This window comes from Chinchilla lanigera, unplaced genomic scaffold (genome assembly GCF_000276665.1).
Source record: "Chinchilla lanigera isolate Chin_1 unplaced genomic scaffold, ChiLan1.0 scaffold00042, whole genome shotgun sequence".
Lineage (NCBI taxonomy): Eukaryota > Metazoa > Chordata > Mammalia > Rodentia > Chinchillidae > Chinchilla > Chinchilla lanigera.
The window spans coordinates 10,619,138-10,641,931 of NW_004955443.1; the positions used below are offsets into that span (position 1 = coordinate 10,619,138).

General features: G+C 35.4%; 1 protein-coding gene across 5 annotated transcripts in view; it reads left to right on the plus strand.

Annotated features, from left to right (window-relative positions):
• The window catches only part of Arap2 (ArfGAP with RhoGAP domain, ankyrin repeat and PH domain 2), a 181,567-nt gene that overhangs the window by 81,375 nt on the left and 77,398 nt on the right, over positions 1-22,794 (plus strand). For all 5 annotated transcript variants that reach the window (XM_005392016.2, XM_005392019.2, XM_005392018.2 and 2 more), the window contains exons 10-17: positions 1,962-2,077; positions 4,025-4,224; positions 6,203-6,288; positions 7,013-7,195; positions 9,917-10,091; positions 10,528-10,662; positions 19,111-19,255; positions 22,241-22,343. In XM_005392016.2, coding sequence (XP_005392073.1) covers positions 1,962-2,077; positions 4,025-4,224; positions 6,203-6,288; positions 7,013-7,195; positions 9,917-10,091; positions 10,528-10,662; positions 19,111-19,255; positions 22,241-22,343 — 1,143 coding nt within the window. The remainder of the gene's footprint in view (positions 1-1,961; positions 2,078-4,024; positions 4,225-6,202; positions 6,289-7,012; positions 7,196-9,916; positions 10,092-10,527; positions 10,663-19,110; positions 19,256-22,240; positions 22,344-22,794) is intronic.

Sequence of the window (22,794 nt, forward strand, 5' to 3'; positions counted from 1 at the left end):
TCATTGGGCGTTTATGCAATAGTTGCATTATCTTGCAGAAGTATTGCTATAGACAAAGAGAATTTGCTTTTATAATTTAATAAGTACAGCCCTGTACTGATATCCTGAAAGGCTGTCTTAGGATGTGGCCAATTAGAAAAGCTTGATGTTTCTTCCATCCTGTTTTTCAGGCAGTGGACCAACTACAAAGTAGAAATATACTACTTCTTTCGCATTATTTTACAGCACTCACCATTTCTCTGCATCTTTATTTTAATATCACCTACTCTCTATTTCTTCCATTTATTCCCTGATAAAATGAGCCATTTTCTCTTTTGTCAAAGAAAATCAACTGAAGATTGGTTTTCTAAATAAGTTATTTTTGTATTGTAACTAAGTACTTATACAATAAAAAATAATAAATTAAAAAAGGCTTTTCTAGCATTTGTGAATGGAAACTCTAAATACAATTACCCATGGGGGAAAAGTTGTTATAAAGTTATTTTCTTATACTTACTAGTCAATAATATATTAGTATTAAACATAAAAACCTAATGTAGAGCCTAACATGATAGGGTATTGCTTTGACCCACCTCTTGATGTAGACCTAACACTACCAGAAAACTGAGGTCTTTCTAATTTTTTGCACACTCCAACATCCTCAAGGGCACAATAATTGGTCTTTAAGCTTCTTACACGGATTCTAAAGTTCTAAAGTGGGTTCACTGTCTATAGATGTCATTTTCCAAAAGATAGAAAGGACAGGGGTGAAAGGCTTTAATTTTTTAAGCCATGTCTGACTGTCCCCAACCCTACCCGCACTTATTTATATCATACTGACCAAAGCTGGGAAACATGACCACTTGTAGGTGTATGAGAGATGGGAAGATTGTACTTGTACTTTTTGCCTATGCTGTGAATTGCTTCTTTCCGTTAGTCCTTCTGAATTGTCTTTGGGGAATGTCATTACTGAAAATGAATCATTTTCTTTATCCTTTGCTTTTAGTATGGCTATATTGTTTTCATCTTAATTGAATTTAGGTATTCACATCACATTTAATCTAACCTTGTTTGCAAAGATAATACTTTTTTCAGGTATATGTTATATTTTGGAAAATGTTGAGATTATTTACTTGATAAGTCAGTTTTAAAACCTATATGAGCAGATACTATTTCACAAACTTTAATACTTTTAGAAGGCAGTCTCTTTGAAGCATTTTGGACAGTTTCTAATATGTTGGAGATAAGCTGTATACAGTGGCTCTAGTTGTTGAACAAATAGCTTTGATATCAAAGTAGCATTAGAAGAGCTTTTTAAGATTCTTATGGAAGAGAAAAGCAATAAAGTATTGGATATGAGATAAAACTATATAGTTGATAAATAACGCCTTTGTGTGCAAGTAAGTGATGAGAAAAATAAAGTAGCACAACAGGGACAATCTAATACAGGAACCCAAGAAAGAACAATCAGACAGATTGTACAACTAGCTACACTTCCATGTAATTTTAATCTCTTAAGGCTTGGTTTACCCATCTTTTCATATTGATAGTAATTATGCTAATTTTATTTTGTCTCCTGACCCTGCCATCTAGAAAGTTCGGCCCATGGTTAGGGTTAGTTGTTAGTTTCCTTTACAGAGTAGATGAAGGTGAATATAATGTGTACTTTCAAAAGCAAGGTGTATGTTAGCATTTATGGCCTACCCAACTTACCTTTTATGTGAGAATACTCATATTTTTACTAGCCAGCTGCCAACCTTAGAATGGTGCAGTATTATGAAGTATTGAGAGTAACTATCTAAGCTGAGAAAAACCAATCTCAGTTGGTGTTCTCTTTGGATCTGTTGCATTCCGTATACATATGTACAGTAAAACTCATGAGAGTTACTGGGTTTTAGATAAAAAAATGTGATTATATCTTCAGAATCCAGGCGTTCTCTGTTGTTTGTTTATACTTTTTAAAACTATTTTTTCCACACCAGGATTTTAAGAGTGGACTTGGTATTACCGTAATTCCTATGAATGTAGCAAATGTCAAGCAAGTGGATCGAACTGCGAAGCAGTCTTTTGAAATCATCACTCCCTATAGGAGTTTCAAGTAAGCTTGTTTTAAAACTTTTTTATATTATTGCAAGAAACCTTGGCAACCCATCTTTATAATCCTAGTGGTGATTTTATCTGTTACAGGACATTGAAAGTAAACGTATATTCTTTCCACTTTGTCTGACTTACTAGCCAGCACATGCAAACACCTTATGAAAGTAGACTGAATAACTGTGCAACCTATAAAGATAGTTAACTTTATAAACTTCAAGTTTTCTTTTCTTAATATGTCTTTTTCTTGGTAGACTTGGTGAATATTTACTTTTTTATCAGTAAATGTGACCAGTTTCTTCATATTTAGAAGGAATAGTTTCAGAAAGCATTTTATGTTGTCTTTAAGTTGTAGTACTACCTTGTTTTAGCCAAATGAGGTACTATCCCTGTTACAATCCAGTCCTACTAGTAGCTGTTCCATATGACTTCCCCCAGAGACTTGGTTCAAAAGGATATGGAATCTAATGGGTCACATAAAGTTATTGATCCAAATATTTTTGCAATATATAAAATTCTTCAGTAGTTCCATTATTGACAAAGTTGATAAAGTATTTAATATTTTAATAACCTATAATGAGTCCATAAATGTAGTATCAGAGTAGACATAATTCACTTTCTATTGAGTTCAGCTACTTTAATTCATTTGTCACAAATAATGAACATCCTCTAGGGTAGTGTGTAAGACAGAGGCAATTGTTCTAGATCTTTGAAAGACTAATGATTACAAGATATTACTGAGTCCATCACATATTTTGTCAAAATGCATCCTGGCTCTTTTATTTTTTAAAGACAGAATGTGGCCTTGAATTAATTATGTAACCCAGGAGGGCCTTGAGCTTGTGGTAATTTCCCTGCTTTAGCCTCCCTGCTGCTGGGACTGGCTCAAATTTTGAGAAGGAAATGACTGATTAAAAAACAACTAATGTTATTTTAACATTTGCAGAATCTGGGTCTGGGGATGTAGCTTAGCGGTAGAGTGATTTCCTAGCATGACAGAGGCCCTGGGTTTGATCCCCAGAGTTCCTAAACAAACAAACAAAAGAACCAAGAAAACCTCAAACCCATGAGACAGAAGTAAATAAAAGTAAATAGACTGAATTCTAGCCTTAACTGAAAATGGAGATACTGGCTGTGACCAATAATTTCATGGAAACAACTGAGGATTTTATTATTATAATGATGGTGCTGGAATCGTGAGGTGCTTCCGTAAGCATATGTGAGCCGTGTACTTTCATGGATTATTTGGAAGTTGCTAGCCAGCTATTATTTTCATTGTATTTGAAACCATTTGAACTTTTTGAGCAGAAAATTGCAATGTGATGAACCATCCCGACAGTCATTGATGGAGTACGTAGCAGTGGGATCAGTAAATCTTTCTTAAAGGAATGTGGCTAAAAATGAGTTGCAAATATGTTAAAATAGCATCCACTTAAAACTTTTCTGGCTTCTCAGTCTCTCAAGGCCATCTGGATATTCTAATTTAAAATATATATATATTTTTAAGTATGAAAAAAAAATCAGTGGATGCTTTTGGTAGCATAGTCTAAGACTATCATGGCATACTTACTTGGCTAAATATTCCAGTAGTCTTAAAGCTCTGCTAGTCTCTTATTGATGATTATATAAGCTTTGTTTAGAAAACAGGGCCTCTTATTTAAACTTTTGATGTAACAAGAAAGTTTTTTATATCTTGGTAAGAAAAATGTATATGGTAATTTTGGTTTAAGATCTGTAAACAAAGTCGTAAACAGTATGGAAAGTGTAAGGGGAGAAAACCGATTTGTTAAATTAGATGATTTTTAACAGAAAGGACAACCCAGAGCTGCCTGGCAGGCATACTTTTCAGCTGTTTCTTAATTTGTGAATGAAACGAATATGCAAACTGAACATACTGCTTAATTGGCCTTTACAAGGGAGATCGATAATGCAGAAACGTTAATTGTTTCAGCTTTACAGCCGAGTCGGAAAAAGAGAAACAAGACTGGATTGAAGCTGTGCAGCAATCGATAGCAGAAACTCTCTCTGATTACGAAGTAGCTGAGAAGATTTGGTTCAATGAGTCCAACAGGAGCTGTGCAGATTGTAAAGCCCCAGACCCTGACTGGGCGTCCATCAATCTCTGTGTTGTCATCTGTAAGAAGTGTGCAGGTAATTAGTGCTAAGTTATGCTCATCGCTGCTGTGTGGCATGCTGGCACTGACTGCTCATTGTCATCGTACATAATGTGTCCTAGCTAATGGTTGTGAAAAGTCGAACCAGGGAGAGCTTATTACATTTAAAATCAATTTAGAAATATTGTCTAATTCTACACTCCTCTTATGCATGACTCAGATGTAAAACTGGATTTTTAAGCATGCAATCATAGTTTGTGCCTGTTGGTTCATGTATAGATTTAAAAAAGTGTTAAAATTTTTAGATTTTAAAATACAATCTGCACAAGCTTGCATCTTTGCATGAAGATTTGTCTACTTTGCAGTGCTGTCTTAGGGCATATTTTTCACGTCAATGTCGTTCCGAACCCTAAACTTCCTATATGGATCTGGCTTGTCTTTAATAAGAATTTTATAAAGATATATTTCAAAACAGTATTATTACTCAGGAAAGTAACTTGTATTGTGACTAGTTTTCTTTCTTTTTTTTTTTTTTTTCCTTACTGAGATCTTAATATCTGACTTCCTGGGTTCTCAGTGTATTTGAGAGCTCAGACAGTTACATAAGGTGGTAGAGGGAAGTGGATCCCAGAACAGGAATGCTTCTAGAGGTTCTGGGGAAAGTTAGCCACCATCTGAACTTAGTGTTCTAGGATTCTTTTCTGTCTCTCTCGTGCAGATAGACAAATGGACAGATGTGTATGTGGGTGTGCATGCACACGCATACTTCACCTAGAATATGTACTACTCTGGGAAATTAAACAGACATATAAGACATGACATTTCTTCTGAAAGTGTATAAATAGTATTTTCAGCAGAGTAGGTTATGTGCAGGACTAGAGTTTAGTACAGGGTACAGAGACAACTGATAGAAGAAGAGCGCCTACCTCAGCTGCAGCAAGACAATGAGCAGTGCAGCTACAACAGTTGCCTAGAACCCTTCATACTTTTCTAGAGCTCACATCTATTACATTTCTCCTACCAAGATAGCTTTTATCACCAGCTAATTAACACCAGGGGCAACAATGAAAAACATGAGGCAGTCACCTTCCGCATTAGATTGTTTTCCATCTTTTTCTCTCTAGCCTCCTTAGAGGAGACAGCTGTGTGTGGTCCTGGGCTTTTCCACTTATGCTTCCTTCCTTTCTCTTTGCTTAGATCCTCACCTTCTCACTTATCCTTCTCACTTACTCTTGCCTGATGATTCAAGCATCGTTTCTGTGTCATCCTGCTGCTTGCATAAGTCTGTCATGTTCATACCATCAAGCTCTCTGAAAGGTTCCGCTCACTGCTGTGTATCATTCTGTGCCCTTTTTTCCTTTCATTTATAAATCTTGGAAGCACCTATATGTCTATCAATAGATGAATGAAAATGTGGCATTTATACAGAATGGAGAACTCCTTTTCCATAAAGAAGGATAAGCATGAGGCATTTGTAGAAAAATGGATGTACTTTGAGAACATAATGTTAAGTGAAATAAATCAGACACACAAGCTTCAATATTGGATAGTTTCTCTAATGTGAGAAACCTAAAATATAAATAAAGAGAAAAATGAAAGATAATAGGAAGTAGGGAAATAGATCTTTTTCAAATGGGAAGATCAAGAGGGGAGGGAGGAGCAGAGAGGGGAAGGAAAGGGAGTGAAAAGGAATTGAAGTGTGTAATGTACATGTACCCATTTCCACTGGGAATGAGATCACTGCATGCTGCCGACATGCACTCCTAAAAATAAAAAATAAAAAAGTGTAGTTTGTACAATGCACTATAGTAAGAAAGAAGATTGATGACACCTTCTTTGTGGTTTTTAAAATAAACTACTCTTAGTGCTATCCACATTTAGCAAGGTAGGCATCAGTGTGTTTTAAGGTGAGATTATTCACATTTTTATGTGTACATATACCTGTGCACATTTTTTAAAAGATAAATTTGTATAAAAGTTAACCTAACAATTTTATTTATTATTATTTACTTCAGGACAGCATAGATCTTTGGGACCAAAAGATTCCAAGGTTAGAAGTCTAAAAATGGATGCCAGCATCTGGAGCAATGAACTCATAGAGGTAAGTCCGTTTGACTGGTCCTGGTGAATAGCGTTCTGGGTAGAGTTATGCAGTGGGCGGCAGGATTTCTTTGGATGGTCTTTTGTGAAGCTATCACCACATTAGGAAAATGGCTATAACTTGTTTGATAAAGTAACTCAGATACCTTTAAATAAGATACTTATTTAAACAAAAAGTACAAGGAGCATTAACAGTAATAACTGCATAAAGGCCTGACAGGTTTTATAAAATTGAGAACTTTCTTTTTAACTGAGCATGGTGCCATGTTAGAAATTTGGATGAAGGCATTTGACAGAATTTACTATTCTTCATCTTCTCCTACCTCTAACTGCTGTTGAGTTGAACGAGCTGTCCGTCTCCATTTCCCTCTTCCTTTCTACTCTCTGCATCTTGCCGGCATTATTCCACCTGCTGTGTTTTGATTTGGTGCATCTTAATATGAGCTTCCTAGAATAAGACTACTTCAACTGCACGGTAAAGACTACTTTACTTCGCGCGGCTTGCATTTTCTTTCTAAGTTAATGTTTTGTTATTATTTAGAGCAGATAGGCTGTATATTAAAAATAGATATATCTGCTTTCACACTTCATCTTCCTGAAAGAGTTGTCCTTCATGTATTCTCCTACATTTTATACTGTTATGTTTTAATTTATAATGAAAGGCGGCTTTCTGTAGACACATTTCATGAAATGGTGCATTTTATGATTTTTAAAAAATGTTTCAGCTTTTTATCGTCATTGGAAACAAAAGAGCAAATGATTTTTGGGCTGGTAACCTTCAAAAGGATGAAGAATTACATATGGACTCACCAGTAGAAAAGAGAAAAAACTTTATTACTCAGAAATACAGAGAAGGAAAATTCAGAAAAACTCTTTTGGCCTCTCTGACCAAAGAAGAATTGAATAAGGTATTCAATAAAATATAACAATATACATGGACTTTAATGCCTTTTTAACATACGCTAAGATTCTTGATAAGAAATGAAAGGTTCTATACTGTCAGACAAAATTATTGTTTAATTCTTATATATCCTTTTGTGAGATTGTACCAGGGATTTTCCCCTTATGTTACTTTAGTATTCACTACCATAAGTGGATAAATTTTTCTTCTGTAACTGTAGTTTGCAGCTAAATCAAACCTGTCCTCAGTATTTTTAAAACTTTGAATAGTTCCTCTGTTTTATAAAAATGTAACTTTTTATATTGTGGCCAGTGTCACCAACATTGGCAGTTTATTCAGTTTATTATTATAAACTGTAACTTGTTAAGTACAGTTGACGTGAAGTCTTATTTCTCTATTATTACATTGCCCATTTGGTCATTTGGCAAAGATTTTCAGGCACAGAATTATGTTAAATGTTCCCATGTCTTTTTCTAAATTTCTGTTTTTTCACTAGGAGGCTTTTATATAGATTTGTTTATTGAAAATGTATGCCTTTATATACCCATTTTTTAATGTTCAGATGATATTGTTTCATTATTTTCAGTTCTTTAATGTTTTTAGTGGCCAGGCTTGTTGGATAAGGATTCTCAGGGACATAGCATTGTGTTGAATCTTTTAGAACAAAAGACCTTTGTCACATTTGAAATAGATATATATAAAATTTGCTTTTTCATCTGTTCGTTCAGTTTGCTTAAAACATGTTCTTTCCTTTTTATATCTTTAATGTAAGTAATAGGGTGTCATTAACTAATTTTAAAGCAACATTATAAATGGATTCCTGAGGTGAAGAAGTCTTAGAAAGATGGGACAAGAGGATGGGAACCATATAATTAGATGTAGATTTTTCAGTGACATACTTAAGATTTTGGGGAGTAATATTTTCATTGGGCTAATTAAATCATTAAGTTAACCAACCAGTTATACCCAATATTCATGAGATAATAAGAAGGTATCGTAAATCTAGGGTTATGCTTAGTGTGTAATTGTATACCAGAAGCAGATTAACTAAGTATATAGAGAGTAAATTGTAGATTTTGGAAGACAGTTGTGAGCTTAAGGAATACAGCGGTATGTTACCCCCAATGCCTTCTCCCATTGGATGGTAATGTGAATCCCTTTCTTAATTACTGATGTGCTCAAGTGAGGTACTGTATGTCACATCATGCATTTTCCATGAATGAAGCCATTGGTTTAGATTAAGTGCTAACAAATGCATTTCTCCTACATATTTTAGAGAAATTGACTTAGTAGGACATACACCTACTCTGACCTTTTTAAAAGTGCCATTTTAGTGTCAGGGAATAATTTTCACAAAGAATTATTTATGCTGTTATCTTTATATACTTGCCAGTTACTGAACCCTCATTTTGGTGCTAGGGATGCAATGGTGTTAACAGGCATCATTCTTTTGTTTTACAGTCAGGCAGGGAAGATGGACAGTAAACAGCTAGATTCCACTAAGTCACAGTAGCAAGAGCAGTGTTTTGTGAAAAAAAAGCAAAGTGACGAGAAAGGGGGTGAACAGAACCTTTGCTTAAACTGAGGAGGTGCTAGAGATCATCAGAATGGAATATATAGTGGGCTTTATTTTTTCCAACACCTGTATTTTGCACATAAAGGACAGTCTAAGACCCGGAGAGACAGAATTTGCCAAAAGACCCCTGGCAAAATATTACAAAATCAGTTGTAAGAGTTCAGCCTTCTTAATTCTGAGGTGAAGGAAGTTCTGGAGTTCAGCCAGGCCGGATTTGGAAAGCTAAGTTCTTTCTTACCATTGACCCTCAAGGCAGGAATGGTGAGTGCATCCTGGGACTTCTTAGATGCTTACTTTGAGTTCCTCTTGGGAACAGCGCCTGCCTTTGTCTAAGGCTGTGTCACGGGGGCAGAGTCACCAGTGATGTGTCTGTGTGTAGTTCATCTGGAAGGAGCTAACGCAGTGAAGCTGAAGCTGAAAATTTAGGTGGGGTCAGGATGCCTCCATCTGTATGTTTGGAAGCAAATGGAAGACAATAAAGTGCTGTCTGAGAACTGCCATAAAATGTACAGCATGGAACAGAGAGAGAGGCAGCTTATTTCCTCCAGGGAAAAAACATTTCAGGTCTCTTTTTTGAAGTTTGCACAAGGATGATATATAATGTAAGTCAATAATGTTGCTTTATTGCCCCTTGCTTACTGTTCCTCCTATTCCTTGTCCCCAAAAGAAAGATACTTTAGACTAATATTTCACATTCCCCATGCATCTTGAACGATAATGGAAGAATTCTACAGTGTCCGATGAGATTGGAAAAAATATATTAACATCATTCATATGCAGGACATTCTGTGGATACTTCATTATTGCATGTACAGTGATTTGAGTTTTTCTTAGTATCAGCCATTATTAGAGTATACAAACATATAAAAGGGGTCTTTCAAAGCAGTTATGGTGGATTGGACAGCTTGGAAGGAGAACATCACAGTAAAACAGTGAATGGAGAGTTGGAGGTCTTAGGCTGTAATTGAAATCCGTACCAAGCACACCTTTTGTGCCTACTGCCTCACTCAGAGCATGGTTATTTAAAGCTGCCTTAGTTTTACCTAAGAAATGCAGACTCCTTCTCCTAAATGAATTGTCAGACTTCCATCTTTTTCCTAGCTAGAATCCTATTTACTTTCTTTAAGAGGTATATTTTTTGTTAACATCCAGGCTCTGTGTGCAGCTGTAGTGAAACCAGACGTGCTGGAGACAATGGCTTTGCTGTTCAGTGGTGCAGACGTCATGTGTGCCACCGGAGACCCTGTGCACAGCACCCCCTATCTGTTGGCCAAGAAAGCTGGACAGAGTCTGCAGATGGAGTTTCTGTACCATAACAAATTCTCAGGTTTGTCCCTGGTGCTGCAGTTACCCTGCTGTCTTCGGACACAGGCCGATAAGGACTGAAACACTAATCTGTTTATTTCTCAACTAAGCAGCATCGTCTGAATGAAGAAAAATATAATTACCAAAATATTTTTATATCTTTTCAAGAAAAAGTTCAGAAAATATATCTTTTGTGTTTGTTTAATCTTATAATGGGAAGACTAAAATAGTTAATCCCACATAATCATTTCCACCAAAATTAAAATACGATTTTCATACATGAATAAGTATGATGTTGATGTTTATTTGTAACTTTTATGCAAAGTAAAATAAATCTCTGTATTCAGTGGTAAATTTGAAATCATTTTTCTTTTAGCTTAAAACTCACCTATATAGTCATAAAGCAATAATTATTTATATATTGGATTTTACATGTATTATATTGTTAATTTTTCTAGATTTCCCTCAACATGACGTTCATTCTGATATGGGGCTAAGTCAAGAGCCGGCCCAGGCCACGTTCCTCTGTGACTTTTTGTATCAAGCTCCTGCTTCTGCTTCTAAAATATCTTCAGAGAAAAAAATACTTGAAGGTATCTGTTCTTCTCCTCTTAGATATTTTTCTAGATAAAATTTTATTCCATTATCAAAATAATAGGTCTTAATTTTGATTTTTTTCCTTTAAGATGTTAGATGTGGTCGAGCAGTAGAGATACTTTCTGAGCATCTATAAATTAAATGCTTCTAAGTACAGATATTATTTCAGGAATCCAGCAAGGACGTAGTACTGAGTTAGAATGCTGAGTGAATTCTGTGCAGAATTCACTGTTCTCTCCGTTATGAGCCAAGCAAATCTGTTTCTGGTTTCACATATTATTCCAAAAGAGCTAAACAAACAGACAAACCAGAAACTCAGAACTCAGTCTCTTCCTTTATGGATTGACATCCCAACGAGGTGGACAATAAATGAGCCCGAATAGGAAGCACTCACAAGATTTTATCTTAGGCTGAGCTTCCCTTGCCTCAAGCACATGAAACCTGAGTGTTTTGGATTTTGGGTTCCAGACATTTTTGCATTTAGGAATATTCAGGTGTGTACAATTGGGTATCTTGGAAATGGGATCCAAGTCTTGATATTTTGTATATATCTTAAAGACACTCAGAAGGTAATGTTATACAATATTTTGAGTAGTTTCAAGGGTGAAACAGTGTTTTATTGTGTGCAGATTTCTGCTTGGGGCATCATATTGGTGCCTAAAACGTCTTGTAGTTTGAATTTGCAGGCTAGGAATGCTCAACGTGGTCTAAGCATTAAGTTAGATTCTTAAATTTGTTCCATTTAGAAGTTTTGTGTGTGTGTGTGTGTGTGTGTGTGTGTGTGTGTGTGTATGTATGTGTGTATGTCTATATATGTCTTTAAAAGAAAACCTGAGCCTGGTTTCAAAAAAAAAGATGGCATAAATTTGATTTAACAACACATTTTAGATATGAGATGAGAAATTATCTGAGCAGAGTCACATTGATCACTTATCTCTTTATCCATGTGACTATGTGACTTCTTGTGTCAGGTTTGGTACAGCATCGGGAACATAGAAATGAGTATGATGTAGCCTTATGCTTTTGCTGTTTACACTTGAACTGTGTTGAGAAATATTGGCAGGAAAATACGATGAGCCCAGTCTCACTGAAACAAAGAATATACCAGAGCAATTACCTTATACAAGCCAATTGATGATGGACACTTACTGGTTTGGCAATCTAACATTAATTCCTAAGGTGATATAATTCAACAAAAGCATTCAATCAAGGGGACAATAGGATGAAACATTCTCATTTTAGAATGTTAATCCTCACACTTCTGCATTTGAAATGATTATTTAGGTATACACTCTTTACAGGTCTCATACCCCTTATTGGAAATGCTTGGGACAAGAAGTGTCTCGGATTTCAGATTTTTAGGATTTTTGGAATTTGTGGATGCTTTAATACTTGAGCATCCCTAATCCAAAATACAAAATGCTCCAAAATTTTAAATTTGAGTTTCACTGAAAGTTAGCACTTTCAGATTTTCTTTTACATGTGTTAAACCTGTATTTTAAAAAAATGTATTTCAAAGTAGAATTATATTAGGGTTAACTGTACTTTATTAAATTTTCCTAAAACACCTGTCTTTTAGTGAGCACGTACTATATGTAAAGTAGGGTATTGCTTCAGGTACTTTGTATGCATTAGTTATAATCCTTATGAAAGTTCTGCGAGAAAGGTGATGTACCAATTTCCACATGAAGAATGAACGGGTTCACTAGGAATCAGAATTTTACCCCCGACTAGTATTATAATGATTGCCATGACACTTTGGCCTTAGTCACAATTTGACAGCCAGAAAAATAGGAGAATGAAACAGCATTCTTATCTTTGAACTTAAATATTTCTGATTTACAAATTGATTTTTATTATTTGCCTTTACTCAGTTTAACTAATAATTGACAGATGACATAGAGATTTTTAAATTCTTCTATTTTTCCTACCAGTGTTTATTCCTTAACTATTTGAAAGGTAACTGATCAGGGAGGTTAAATGTACCCAGATAACCTATGAATTGACTATTACAATTATTAAAATAATTTAATAAAGCAGGTAATATACTTATCAATAAGTTTACAAGTTTCTCTAATGTTTTGTAAGTATTCAGATTAATTCTTCCAACTACTACTTTTACACAAAGATCAAGTTGGGAATTTGAAACTTTTTTCAGATTTGAACTTTTTTCCTTAAACTTTTTGAATTTGAACTTTTTTCCTTAAACTTTGCAATGTATATTATAAGCATTTTTTAGGCTAAACATACATTTATAAACATCAGATTGCTTTAATATTTCTTAAAGCCAAATTTTTTAGATTGAGTAATGAATTGATGTCAAAACATTTATAATTACATTTTCCTATATCTTTTATAAGTCAACAGATAAATTTTTGGTTAAAAATTCTTATAAAAAACCGAAACTGTTACATCTATACAGTTGTGCTTCAGTATCTACGGAATATTCACTCTAAGGCCCCTTGTGGGCATCAAGATTTATAGATGCTCAAGTCCTACTTACAGAATGTATAAAATGGTGTGGTACTTTCTTACCTCTTCCCATATACTTTAAAGTATATCTGTTTATAATACAGTTACCTGTTACTTGATGCGGTGGAAATAGTGTGTATGTACTTGTACTTTATTGTTTAGGGACTATTGACAAGGCATGTCTGTATGTAATGAGAACAGATACAGTTTTTTCCCCACATATTTTATATCCATGGTTGAGTAAATACTTGGATTTGGCACCACAGATAGAGAGGGTGCACAATGTATGTAATTTCTTTAGGGCTGTTTTCCCATTTGGAACATTGTTCTAAAAATAATGTCAAAATGAATTGCTGAGTTGTAGCTATACAGCGTGTTAAAAATGATTTCATTTGAAAATAATCTTTTAGCAGGGATTTTGGTTCTCGTCCTCTTTTCCTCTATCCAATTTATCAACAAGTTCTGTAGTTTCCATCTTAAAATAGAACCTCTGCAGACATCATCCTAGCCCCTGTCTGTACCCTGTCCTGTCCTTCTTGCATGCATCCTTCCGAGTATGCTCCCTTTAATCGCCTTGGATCTTCGGTCTGCCTTAGCTTTGCCCTGGAATTTTACAAAACAGGCCTAATAATCTGTAATGCAAATTGGACCCTGTAGTTCTGTTGCTTAACTTCATGCAGCAGCTTCTCATTTCTATTTCTCAAAATGACCTGGACAGATCTTCTCATGCTTCCCGCTTCATCTCCTGACTTTCCTCTGTGCATGCCCATGCCTAGCTATACTGGCTTCCTATCTGTTCCTGGAAATGCCAGCTGGATCTTTGGAGTTGCCATTTGCTTTTAAAGGAGGGCACTTTCCCCAGGCAGAATTTTTAACTCACTAGAGATCAATAATTTACACAGCCAGCAAGGCCTCTCTGTCACCTATTAAAGCATCCTACCACTGGCAGTTCTTCTCGCCCATAGGATGCTGCACATTTTCACATGGCACTTCCAACATGAAGACAATTCCTTCTGCACTTCTTTGTTTCTTCCTCCTTCTGTAATTCCACTGCTCATTTTCATTCTGCAGCTCAATGGGGCACTGGCTTTTTCTAGCTTGTCCAGGATTATCGAATCTTTGATACCTAAAATGATGGTGACAGAGCAAATGTTAGCTGAATGAGTGACCATTTTTTTAAACCAGTTACTAGCAGGTTAAGAGAGCAAGTCACATGTTAATATTTAGTTTTCAATCAGATTAGTGGTTTTGCTTGGGTTTTAATTGCGTGCAGTCATCTGAGACCTGAAAATATTAAATAGAAAATTATACAACATTGAGTAAGTTTGTATTATAATATGTGTTGTATAATTGTTCTATTTTATTATTGTTGTTATTTTCTTGCTGTACCTGATTTATAGTTTAAATTTTTCCATAGCTGTGTATTTATAGGAAGGAATCATATGTGTATATGTATATATATATATGCATACACACACAACTATACATATATTCCCACAAACAGACATACATATACACTATTATCTACAGTTTTAGACATTCACGGAGTGTCTTGGATTGTACCTCCCCCAAGGAAAAGGGAGGACTACTGAATAAATTCTGACACAGAGAATATTTTGTTCAAAAAGAGCACACTTAAAAATGAAGGAGGAAAAGAACTATGAGGAGACAGAGTTCTGGGTTTCTTTTCTCCTTTCAGGATTCTGCAGTGATGTTACTGTTATTGAATACCAGCTTCATGGAAAAAAATGAATTATTTGGAAAGATTTAGATTATAGTGTGGTTGTACCTTTGCCTCTGGAAGGCAAAAACCTGGAATACACCACTCCGTCAGCGCTTGTCAGGAAGTCCAGAGAGCGAAATGATTAAAAGCGAAGACAAAGGCTGGGGGTGAAATGCATGCATCCTTCCGAGAGCCGCAGAGCTTCACACTGTCAGTTTTCCTCTCAGGATCTGAAGTCCTTCTAGCTCGGTTATGAAGACTGATTTGTATTTTTGTTTTTTTCCTCTTAGTTTAGTGTTCATGAAAAGAAAGATTGATAGCTGTTGTTAAACCTAAGTACAGAGCTGAATAATAGCCTCCTAGATTTGTTTTCCTTTTTTCCTCCTCAACCATATTTTTCCCTTGGTATCTAACTTTGATTTGTTTACACAGTGTTTCCTTTCTTAAAAGAAAGTGGTTGATACGGTTTACTAGAAACTCTGTTTCAATCTGTTTATATTTAATTTCCTAGATTAGCATTGACAATTCTTGAAAATCCTTTGTTCTATAAAAACTTCGGTTATATAATTTTAAAATATGTTTTTTTCAAGGCTGAAACATATTTATTTAGCTAAAAACACATCTGGATGTGTACTCACTCGTGATTTCAGTGAATCCTAAATTTCCTCAATTTAGGAAATTCTTCATTAGGAGACACCTTTGTGATTCTAAAAATAATAGTTTTACCTTATGTACTGCAGATCTATTGTGCACATGTATATTAGAAGATGTGACTTCCTCTCTACCCAGTACATTTAAAAATGGATTTAGGTGATTCAAACATGGAACAGACATGCGGTTGTCTTGCAGTGGTTAAGACAGTAGCTTGCAGAATTCGTCTGCCTGGGTTATGCTCCTGCTTGGATACTAAACACCTGGGTGACTTTAAGAAAGTCAATGAAATCTTAAATGTCTGTGGAAAGAGTACATGGAAGTGGTATAATAATGGAACTGACCCAATAAGGTTATTCTGAGGATTCAGTGAATTAAGACATATAAGATATGTAGCATGGTACATACCACGTAAATATATTGGGATGACCGTAGCACCAAGCAGAAGGGACCGTCGATGGATTACATGTGAATACAGCTACTTCTGGCTTTCAGTTGGTTTTTGTGTGTAACAGCTGTAGCTGACAAGGTGCCTAAGTAGAGTATCCAGACCCTTCGAGCATTTAGAAAGGTAGCTTCTGTAGTTCTTCACCTGCTTTGGGGTAAATCTTACATTCCCTTTCCCGTTCCAGTCTAAATATTACAAATTAATAGAAATAATCTCTCTGATCATTTCATCCACTTTACTTACATCTCCTAACCAGGCTCCTATCAAACTGCTGAGACCTGACAGCCACCCATTCTGTGGCCCTAAGTTTATATTGTTTGACATGTTCTAGAAACTAACAGTAAGACTTGTGCCACTGAGAGGGTTTCCTGGAGGGTACTGACGTTTCCTAAAATCAAGAGGGCACATCTAAATTGGCCTAAACAGAGCAATATTGTTCAACATAATTTTGGGAAAACTTCTTAATGCTTCCCAAATCAATAGGAATATCAAGACTTTTTACCACAGCTTTGTTATTGTAAGTCCTCCAAGGTAATAACTCTGCCCGCCTTGTCTGACCTTTGGCCCACTTCCCTTAGGAATATAAAGCGAAGACATGCTTAAAGAAAGGATAGTGCTAAAGGACTAAATCTCTTCCAGCCCACGTTCCTATCTTAAAATGAGTTTGTGTGCACCTTTTTAAAAGAGATCTGTCATTTGTTTCCTATTAGAATTTCCATAATTAGGTTCTGCATTCAGGTTTAGTTTATGCGTCATTCATAAGGCCTTCAGATGTCTCCCACTTGTCTACCGCAAGAGGCACAAGCTCCCTAGCACTTGTCACTGGAGACTCTATGGGCCTGGCCTGTGCCTCGAAGCTGCAGTCTTGTGTCCTGTTTCCTGCCTTCTCGTGTAATCTGATTGTCCAGCCAAATAGTATTTTACATTTTCCCCCTGCTCAGACTTTCCTCACACCGTTCTTTGTCAAAATTATAAAATGATTGTAGCTTTGAGTGCATTTCTTTTAGAAATGTGCCTTCCCAGTAATAAAGGCCTATTGCAAAAACTGCTTTTTTTGGTAAAGTGCTTTCTGATCACTCCAGTCCACGGGTGACTCCTTCCTTGAGTGCCACAGAGGGACCACGTGACAGCTGCCATTGCAATGGCATCTCCCCCTTCATGGCATTACAGACTGATAGCAGCAGCATCGGGTAGAACTCCATTCGGTGCCAGGGTTTATTTGTGTATTGAATATTGTGCGTTTCCCTTTTAGTTTTCATGAATATTATTTTGGTCATCAGACTGTCTTATTTTGAAACTATTTCATCATTACTTTTGATTAGTACAATGTCCTTTTTATATATCTTAGAAGTAAGCGATGATTATTTATTTAAAAACTAGGGGCTTTCATGATTTCTTTATATAATAGTTCAGCATAAATTCTGTGACTCAGGATTTGAGGGCCCTGGAATAACACATCACTTTCCACTTGAAACTGATGGATCTCTGGTAGCCTTCTTTTCCTCTCCCCGTAGAGGATTTCTTTGTGCTGGGTGCTTCTGCTAGTTATAGTTCTCCTTGCCCTTTGGCAATATATTTTTTAGAATATGGGGATTCTATACTTCTTAGAATTTCTATCTTTTGAGTGTTTCTTCTAGTGATACATTGTCTTGCCTTTTTTTTTTTTTGCTTGCCCCCACTTCCACCTAAGATTCTAATGATTCTAAAAGTCAGTGAGTTTATTTTTTCTTTTAAGTTTTAAATTTTTTGAATTGATTTGATACAGAAAGTTGCAAGTGTAGGGAAGAACTTCCATATACCTTGATAATCCAATTACCAGTATTTATAATAGCTTTATCCTAATTTTTTTCTGTGGATATGCTTATGTACACAACTCATACATATACACATACGTATTTGTGTATATATCTGTCTTTTTTTCTCTCATATTTTATCTGTGCACCCTTATGTTTAGAATCACTCCAAGGAAGTTGTAGACATGACCCTTTTCACCCCTGGTATCTGAGTATATACTTTTTGCAAAGAAAAATAACCACTGTAGAGTGACCAGAAATAGCAAATTATCTACTCTGTAGATTTTATTCATATATCTAATATATAGACTCTCTTGGCCTTAATGTTTATAGATCTCATGTGTATTTCAGATTAAAAATGAATGCTGCTTATATAATTTCATTCTTTGCATTAACTTACAAATTGAGTTATACCAGCTTTTGGAGCACTAAAATAGGATAGTGAAGTGATAATTCAAAAATAATTCCTTTTATCTAGGGAAACTGAAATTTCTAAGCAATTTTTCCTTCATAGTATTATTTAATGCAGATAGGGTTGTAGCTCAGTGGGAGAGCGCTTGCCTAGCATGTGCCAGATTGTAGTTCAATCCCCAGTACTGCTGTATACTGTCTCCCCGCCTTTGGGCTTCACTCTCTCAAATACATTTTTCACTGTAAGCAGAATGTGTAAAAGTCAGATCTGGTTATATTCCACTGCTGAAAACCTTTCACCTATCAGATCACCAATCAGCAAACTTATGTTAAAAGAGCCTGATAGTAATGTTTAGATTTTGTGGGCCACCCCAGCTATGCTTTTCTAGAAGCAAAATAGCCATAGACAGTCCATAAACAAGTGCATAGGGCTGTGTTCCAATAAACTGTATTTACAAAAACAGGTGATGGTCTGGGTTGGCCTGCGTGCTATAACGTGGTGACCCGGAACAGGCTGCATTTTATTTGCCCTGAACAAAACATGAAAGACACTGCAGGTCTTGACTGCTTCTTCCTTTGCATACCTAGCTAATCAATAGGTATAGTTTTACTTTTTATGCTACTTTTCTTCCCCTCTTACTCTCTACAGATATTAGTCTTTGAAGTTTTAGAATTATTTTGCAACAACTGTTTGATGGAGCTGCTCACTTCTGTGTTCGTTAACCATTTTTGTCTGGGATATTCCTGGCTATAAAATTATAAATTGTTTGAGAACAGAAAGTGTGATGGCCTTATATTCTGTGCAGCACTGTCATGCGCTTTAACCAGAATTGAAAATTTATTTATTTGAATGTACTCAAAATTTAAAGCCGTGCAGTTTTTAGAAGGTAGACTTAAGTTGTAGCTCATTTTTTAAAAAAAATCATTGTTTTGCTTTTATTTATAGAGACAAATAAAAAGTGGTGTGTTTTGGAAGGAGGCTTCTTGAGTTACTATGAAAATGATAAGTCTACTACACCCAATGGCACCATTAACATTAGTGAAGTGATCTGCCTGGCCATACACAAAGAAGACTTCTATTTAAATACCGGGTAGGTCTACCATTAAACAGCTAGGAATGGAAAGGTATTCACAGACAGTTACCATACCAGGTAAAGCGGATTTTGTTAACATTTCATGTCTTCAGTTTTTCCCTGTAAAGGATTTAATGGTATCTTGAAGCCTATTCATCTTATACTGTCTAAAAGTTCCTTAGGAAAGTCCCTAAAAAGTGGAGAATTAAAATATGGTAAGTAAAATGAAAGGCAACATGTTTGCATGCAATCCTCAGGAGATTTATTACATACCAGTAATTATTGTAGCACTTCGACTTTTATGATTTAGGCATCATTTTAAATAGTAGACTAATGATAACATTTATATATTTGATTAATGAGTATCATGGTTAAAACAGATGAGAAAAAGTATTCAGTGCTGACTGGCTCATATTAAAATAAAAACATATCAAATATATTCAATACCATATTCAATGCTCAGTTTCTTAAAGATCTATTTGGCATTTTGATAGCCCAAAGAAATTGCAGTTAAAAGATTAAATATTATTTATGTAATATGTTTGAGATACTTAATAGTTTAAATGGATTCTGTGAAGAGTTTTAGAAAGCATGTAAGATCCTACATTTTGCAATATAATTAAATGAAAAACTATAAATATTAAAATCTAAGTGGACACTGAAATGAATACACATTTCTCAGAAAGGCACAGTGGGCTAATGAATACATGAAAGAATGTTCATTGTCTTGGCTATTAGAGAAGGCAAATTAAAACAATACTGAGATTCCATCTTACTCCAGAAAGAATGGCCATCATCAAGAATCAAATAATAACAAGTGCTAGTGAGGGTGCAGGGAAGAAGGAACCCTTCTAGGGTGTTGGTGGGAATGTAAACTACAGCAACCGCAGTGGAAATCAATATGGTGATTCCTCAGGAAAATACAAGTAGAAATTCCATTTAAACCAGATATTCCCCGTCTATGTATTTTCCCAAAAGAGTTAAAGACTTCATCATATTACAGTGATACATGCACACTGATGTTTATAGCAGCATAATTGGTAATAGAAAAACTTTAAGCAGCCTGTGTGTCCATCAACAGATGAACAGATAAAGAAGATGTGGTATCTATACACAGTGGAGTACTGCTCTGCCATGGGAAGGATAAATTCCAGTCATTTGTAGGAAAGTGTGTGTACTTTGAGACCTTAATGTTAAGTGAAATAGCTCAGACACACAAGCTTAAATATTGCATGGTTTGTCTTATATGAGAAACCCAAACTATAAATAGAGCAAATTAAAAGATAATCAGTAGGAGATAGGGAGATAGATCTTTCAGTAAGAGGGAAGGGGATCTAGAAAAGAAGGGAGTGAAAGGGAAGGGAGGGGGAAATGCAAAAGTATTGAGATGCGTTGTGTACATGTCTCAACTCCCCACGAGGATGTGATCATTATGTACTGTAAACATGTACTAGTAAAAAGTAAAAATTGGAAGAAAAATCTAAACCAAAATTTTTTTAGGATCACAGTATTTCAATATATTTCTAGATGAGGGAAGAGATTTGTAGAGAAGTTAGTTATATAAAATCATGTGATCTGTATTGTCATTATTAAATAATACATTATTATGTCACAATGGGTAATATATGAACAGTATACACCAGCATTACATTAGGTAGTAATGAACAATAATGACCAATATACTAGTTGAGATGACTTGCTTTCTGGTAAATCTAAGTAGATTTTGATATTTACAAAGCTAATTATGAAAGCTGATTTGCTTTCATTTTGATCTAAATAGTGCTTGTATTCTAAATGAATAATCAGTTTAATGTGGTTTGCCATGGGATGTGAAAACAAGTGCCTTCTATCTATTAAGTTGTTTACTTAATAAGATACAGCTTAAAAGAATTAATATTACTTTATGGCAGCATATGAACATATTGAAAGTAAAAAATTCTGATAAAATGCGATTGATACAAGTAGATTCGCATGTTTAATAATAAGAGATTACAAAATAATTCTATAGCCCAATTCATTTTTTTTGGTTTTTCTCCAGTACTGGGAACCGAACTCACGACCTTGCGCTTGCCAGGCAGGTGCTTTGCCACTGAGCTAAATCCCCAGCCCCTCCATAGCCCAATTCGGAATTGCTGTTGTCTGCTATAGAATTTGAACTCTGTATTGTAATGTAGACACTGAACAATTATGCAGATCTGTATCTGAAGAGAACTAGCAGAAGTGGTAAATAAGAGATTGGAGGAAGAAAACTCATAACTTCCAAGAATTTAGAGGAAAAGATGATTAAAGGGGGGCAGGAGGACTAAGAGAACCTAAGGTTGAGGTGACGAGATTAAAGTATTGTACTGAGTGCAGAGTTGGTGTTCAGGGAATAGTAAGTTAAACTTCAAGGTTTGGGGCTGTTGATGAAGTTGGTGGCAGTGCCTTTAAGTTGGGACATGCCAAGAGATACATCAGATTTGGTATACAGTATTTCTCGATGTTTAGAAGCGGTAGGACACACATTTAGTCTGTACCAGGAAAGAGTTGGAGCTGAAGGTGAGGAGATCAAGGAAGGATTCAAGACATAAGATGTTACTCTTACATTTTCTATAGTGAAAATGTGCAATTGTGTCAGCAGATGAAATGATGGATGGAGGACCTGTGAAGTGAGATAAGAACAGGATTAAAAGCAGTTTGGTCAGTTTTTTGAGCATTTATAGTAATAAGAAAGTGGGCACCGCGTAGAATCCTTATTAAGCCGGTCTACTGGTGAGTGTCCAGGGCATCAACAAAGCCATGGTGGAGAGGGATTAATCAGAAAAATGTTCCTTCTGTCTTATCCAGTGTATTCCATGTAGCTTCTTTAAAAAAAAACTACAGAACAGAATAATGTTATAAATAGGTTGACTTTACAACATTATCCCATTCTTAAAAGGAATTTAATTAAAACCTTGACATTTGTGTTGTTCTCACAAGAGCCAAGAATAACTGATGATATTTTTTTATTCGTGGGTGCTATAGGCCTGTTTTTATCTTTGAGATCTACTTACCTTCAGAGCGTGTGTTTTTATTTGGAGCTGAAACATCTCAAGCTCAAAGAAAATGGACGGAGACTATAGCCAAGGTATTTAAATATTATATTGCATTAGTCAAGAAATGATACTTAACTTGAAGTCTGTACTTGAGCTTCCGGAGTCCAGGGAGTTTTAAATAAGATTCAGGGAATAAGCTCCATACTTAATAGATTTCCAAAGACTACAGTCAAAGGAGGTTAAAAGCCACCTTTCTGGTGCCTGAGACAGACAAGAAACTAACTTAGCACCTTAGGAAAATCATTCTCAGATTCAATAAAAGATATGAGTGGACAAAAGCGTGGAAAATTGACATTTTAAAAAATATCACAAATCCACAAAGAAAATGTCTCACTTTTTAAAATCTATATATAGCAAGAAAGAATGGCTTAAGATACTGCTATTTGAAGATTAATTTTAGCTGTTCAATTTTAAGACCAATACAACTTTAAATAAAATGGTTTGAATTTTGGTTTACATATGAATCTTTAAGATAGAAGAAGT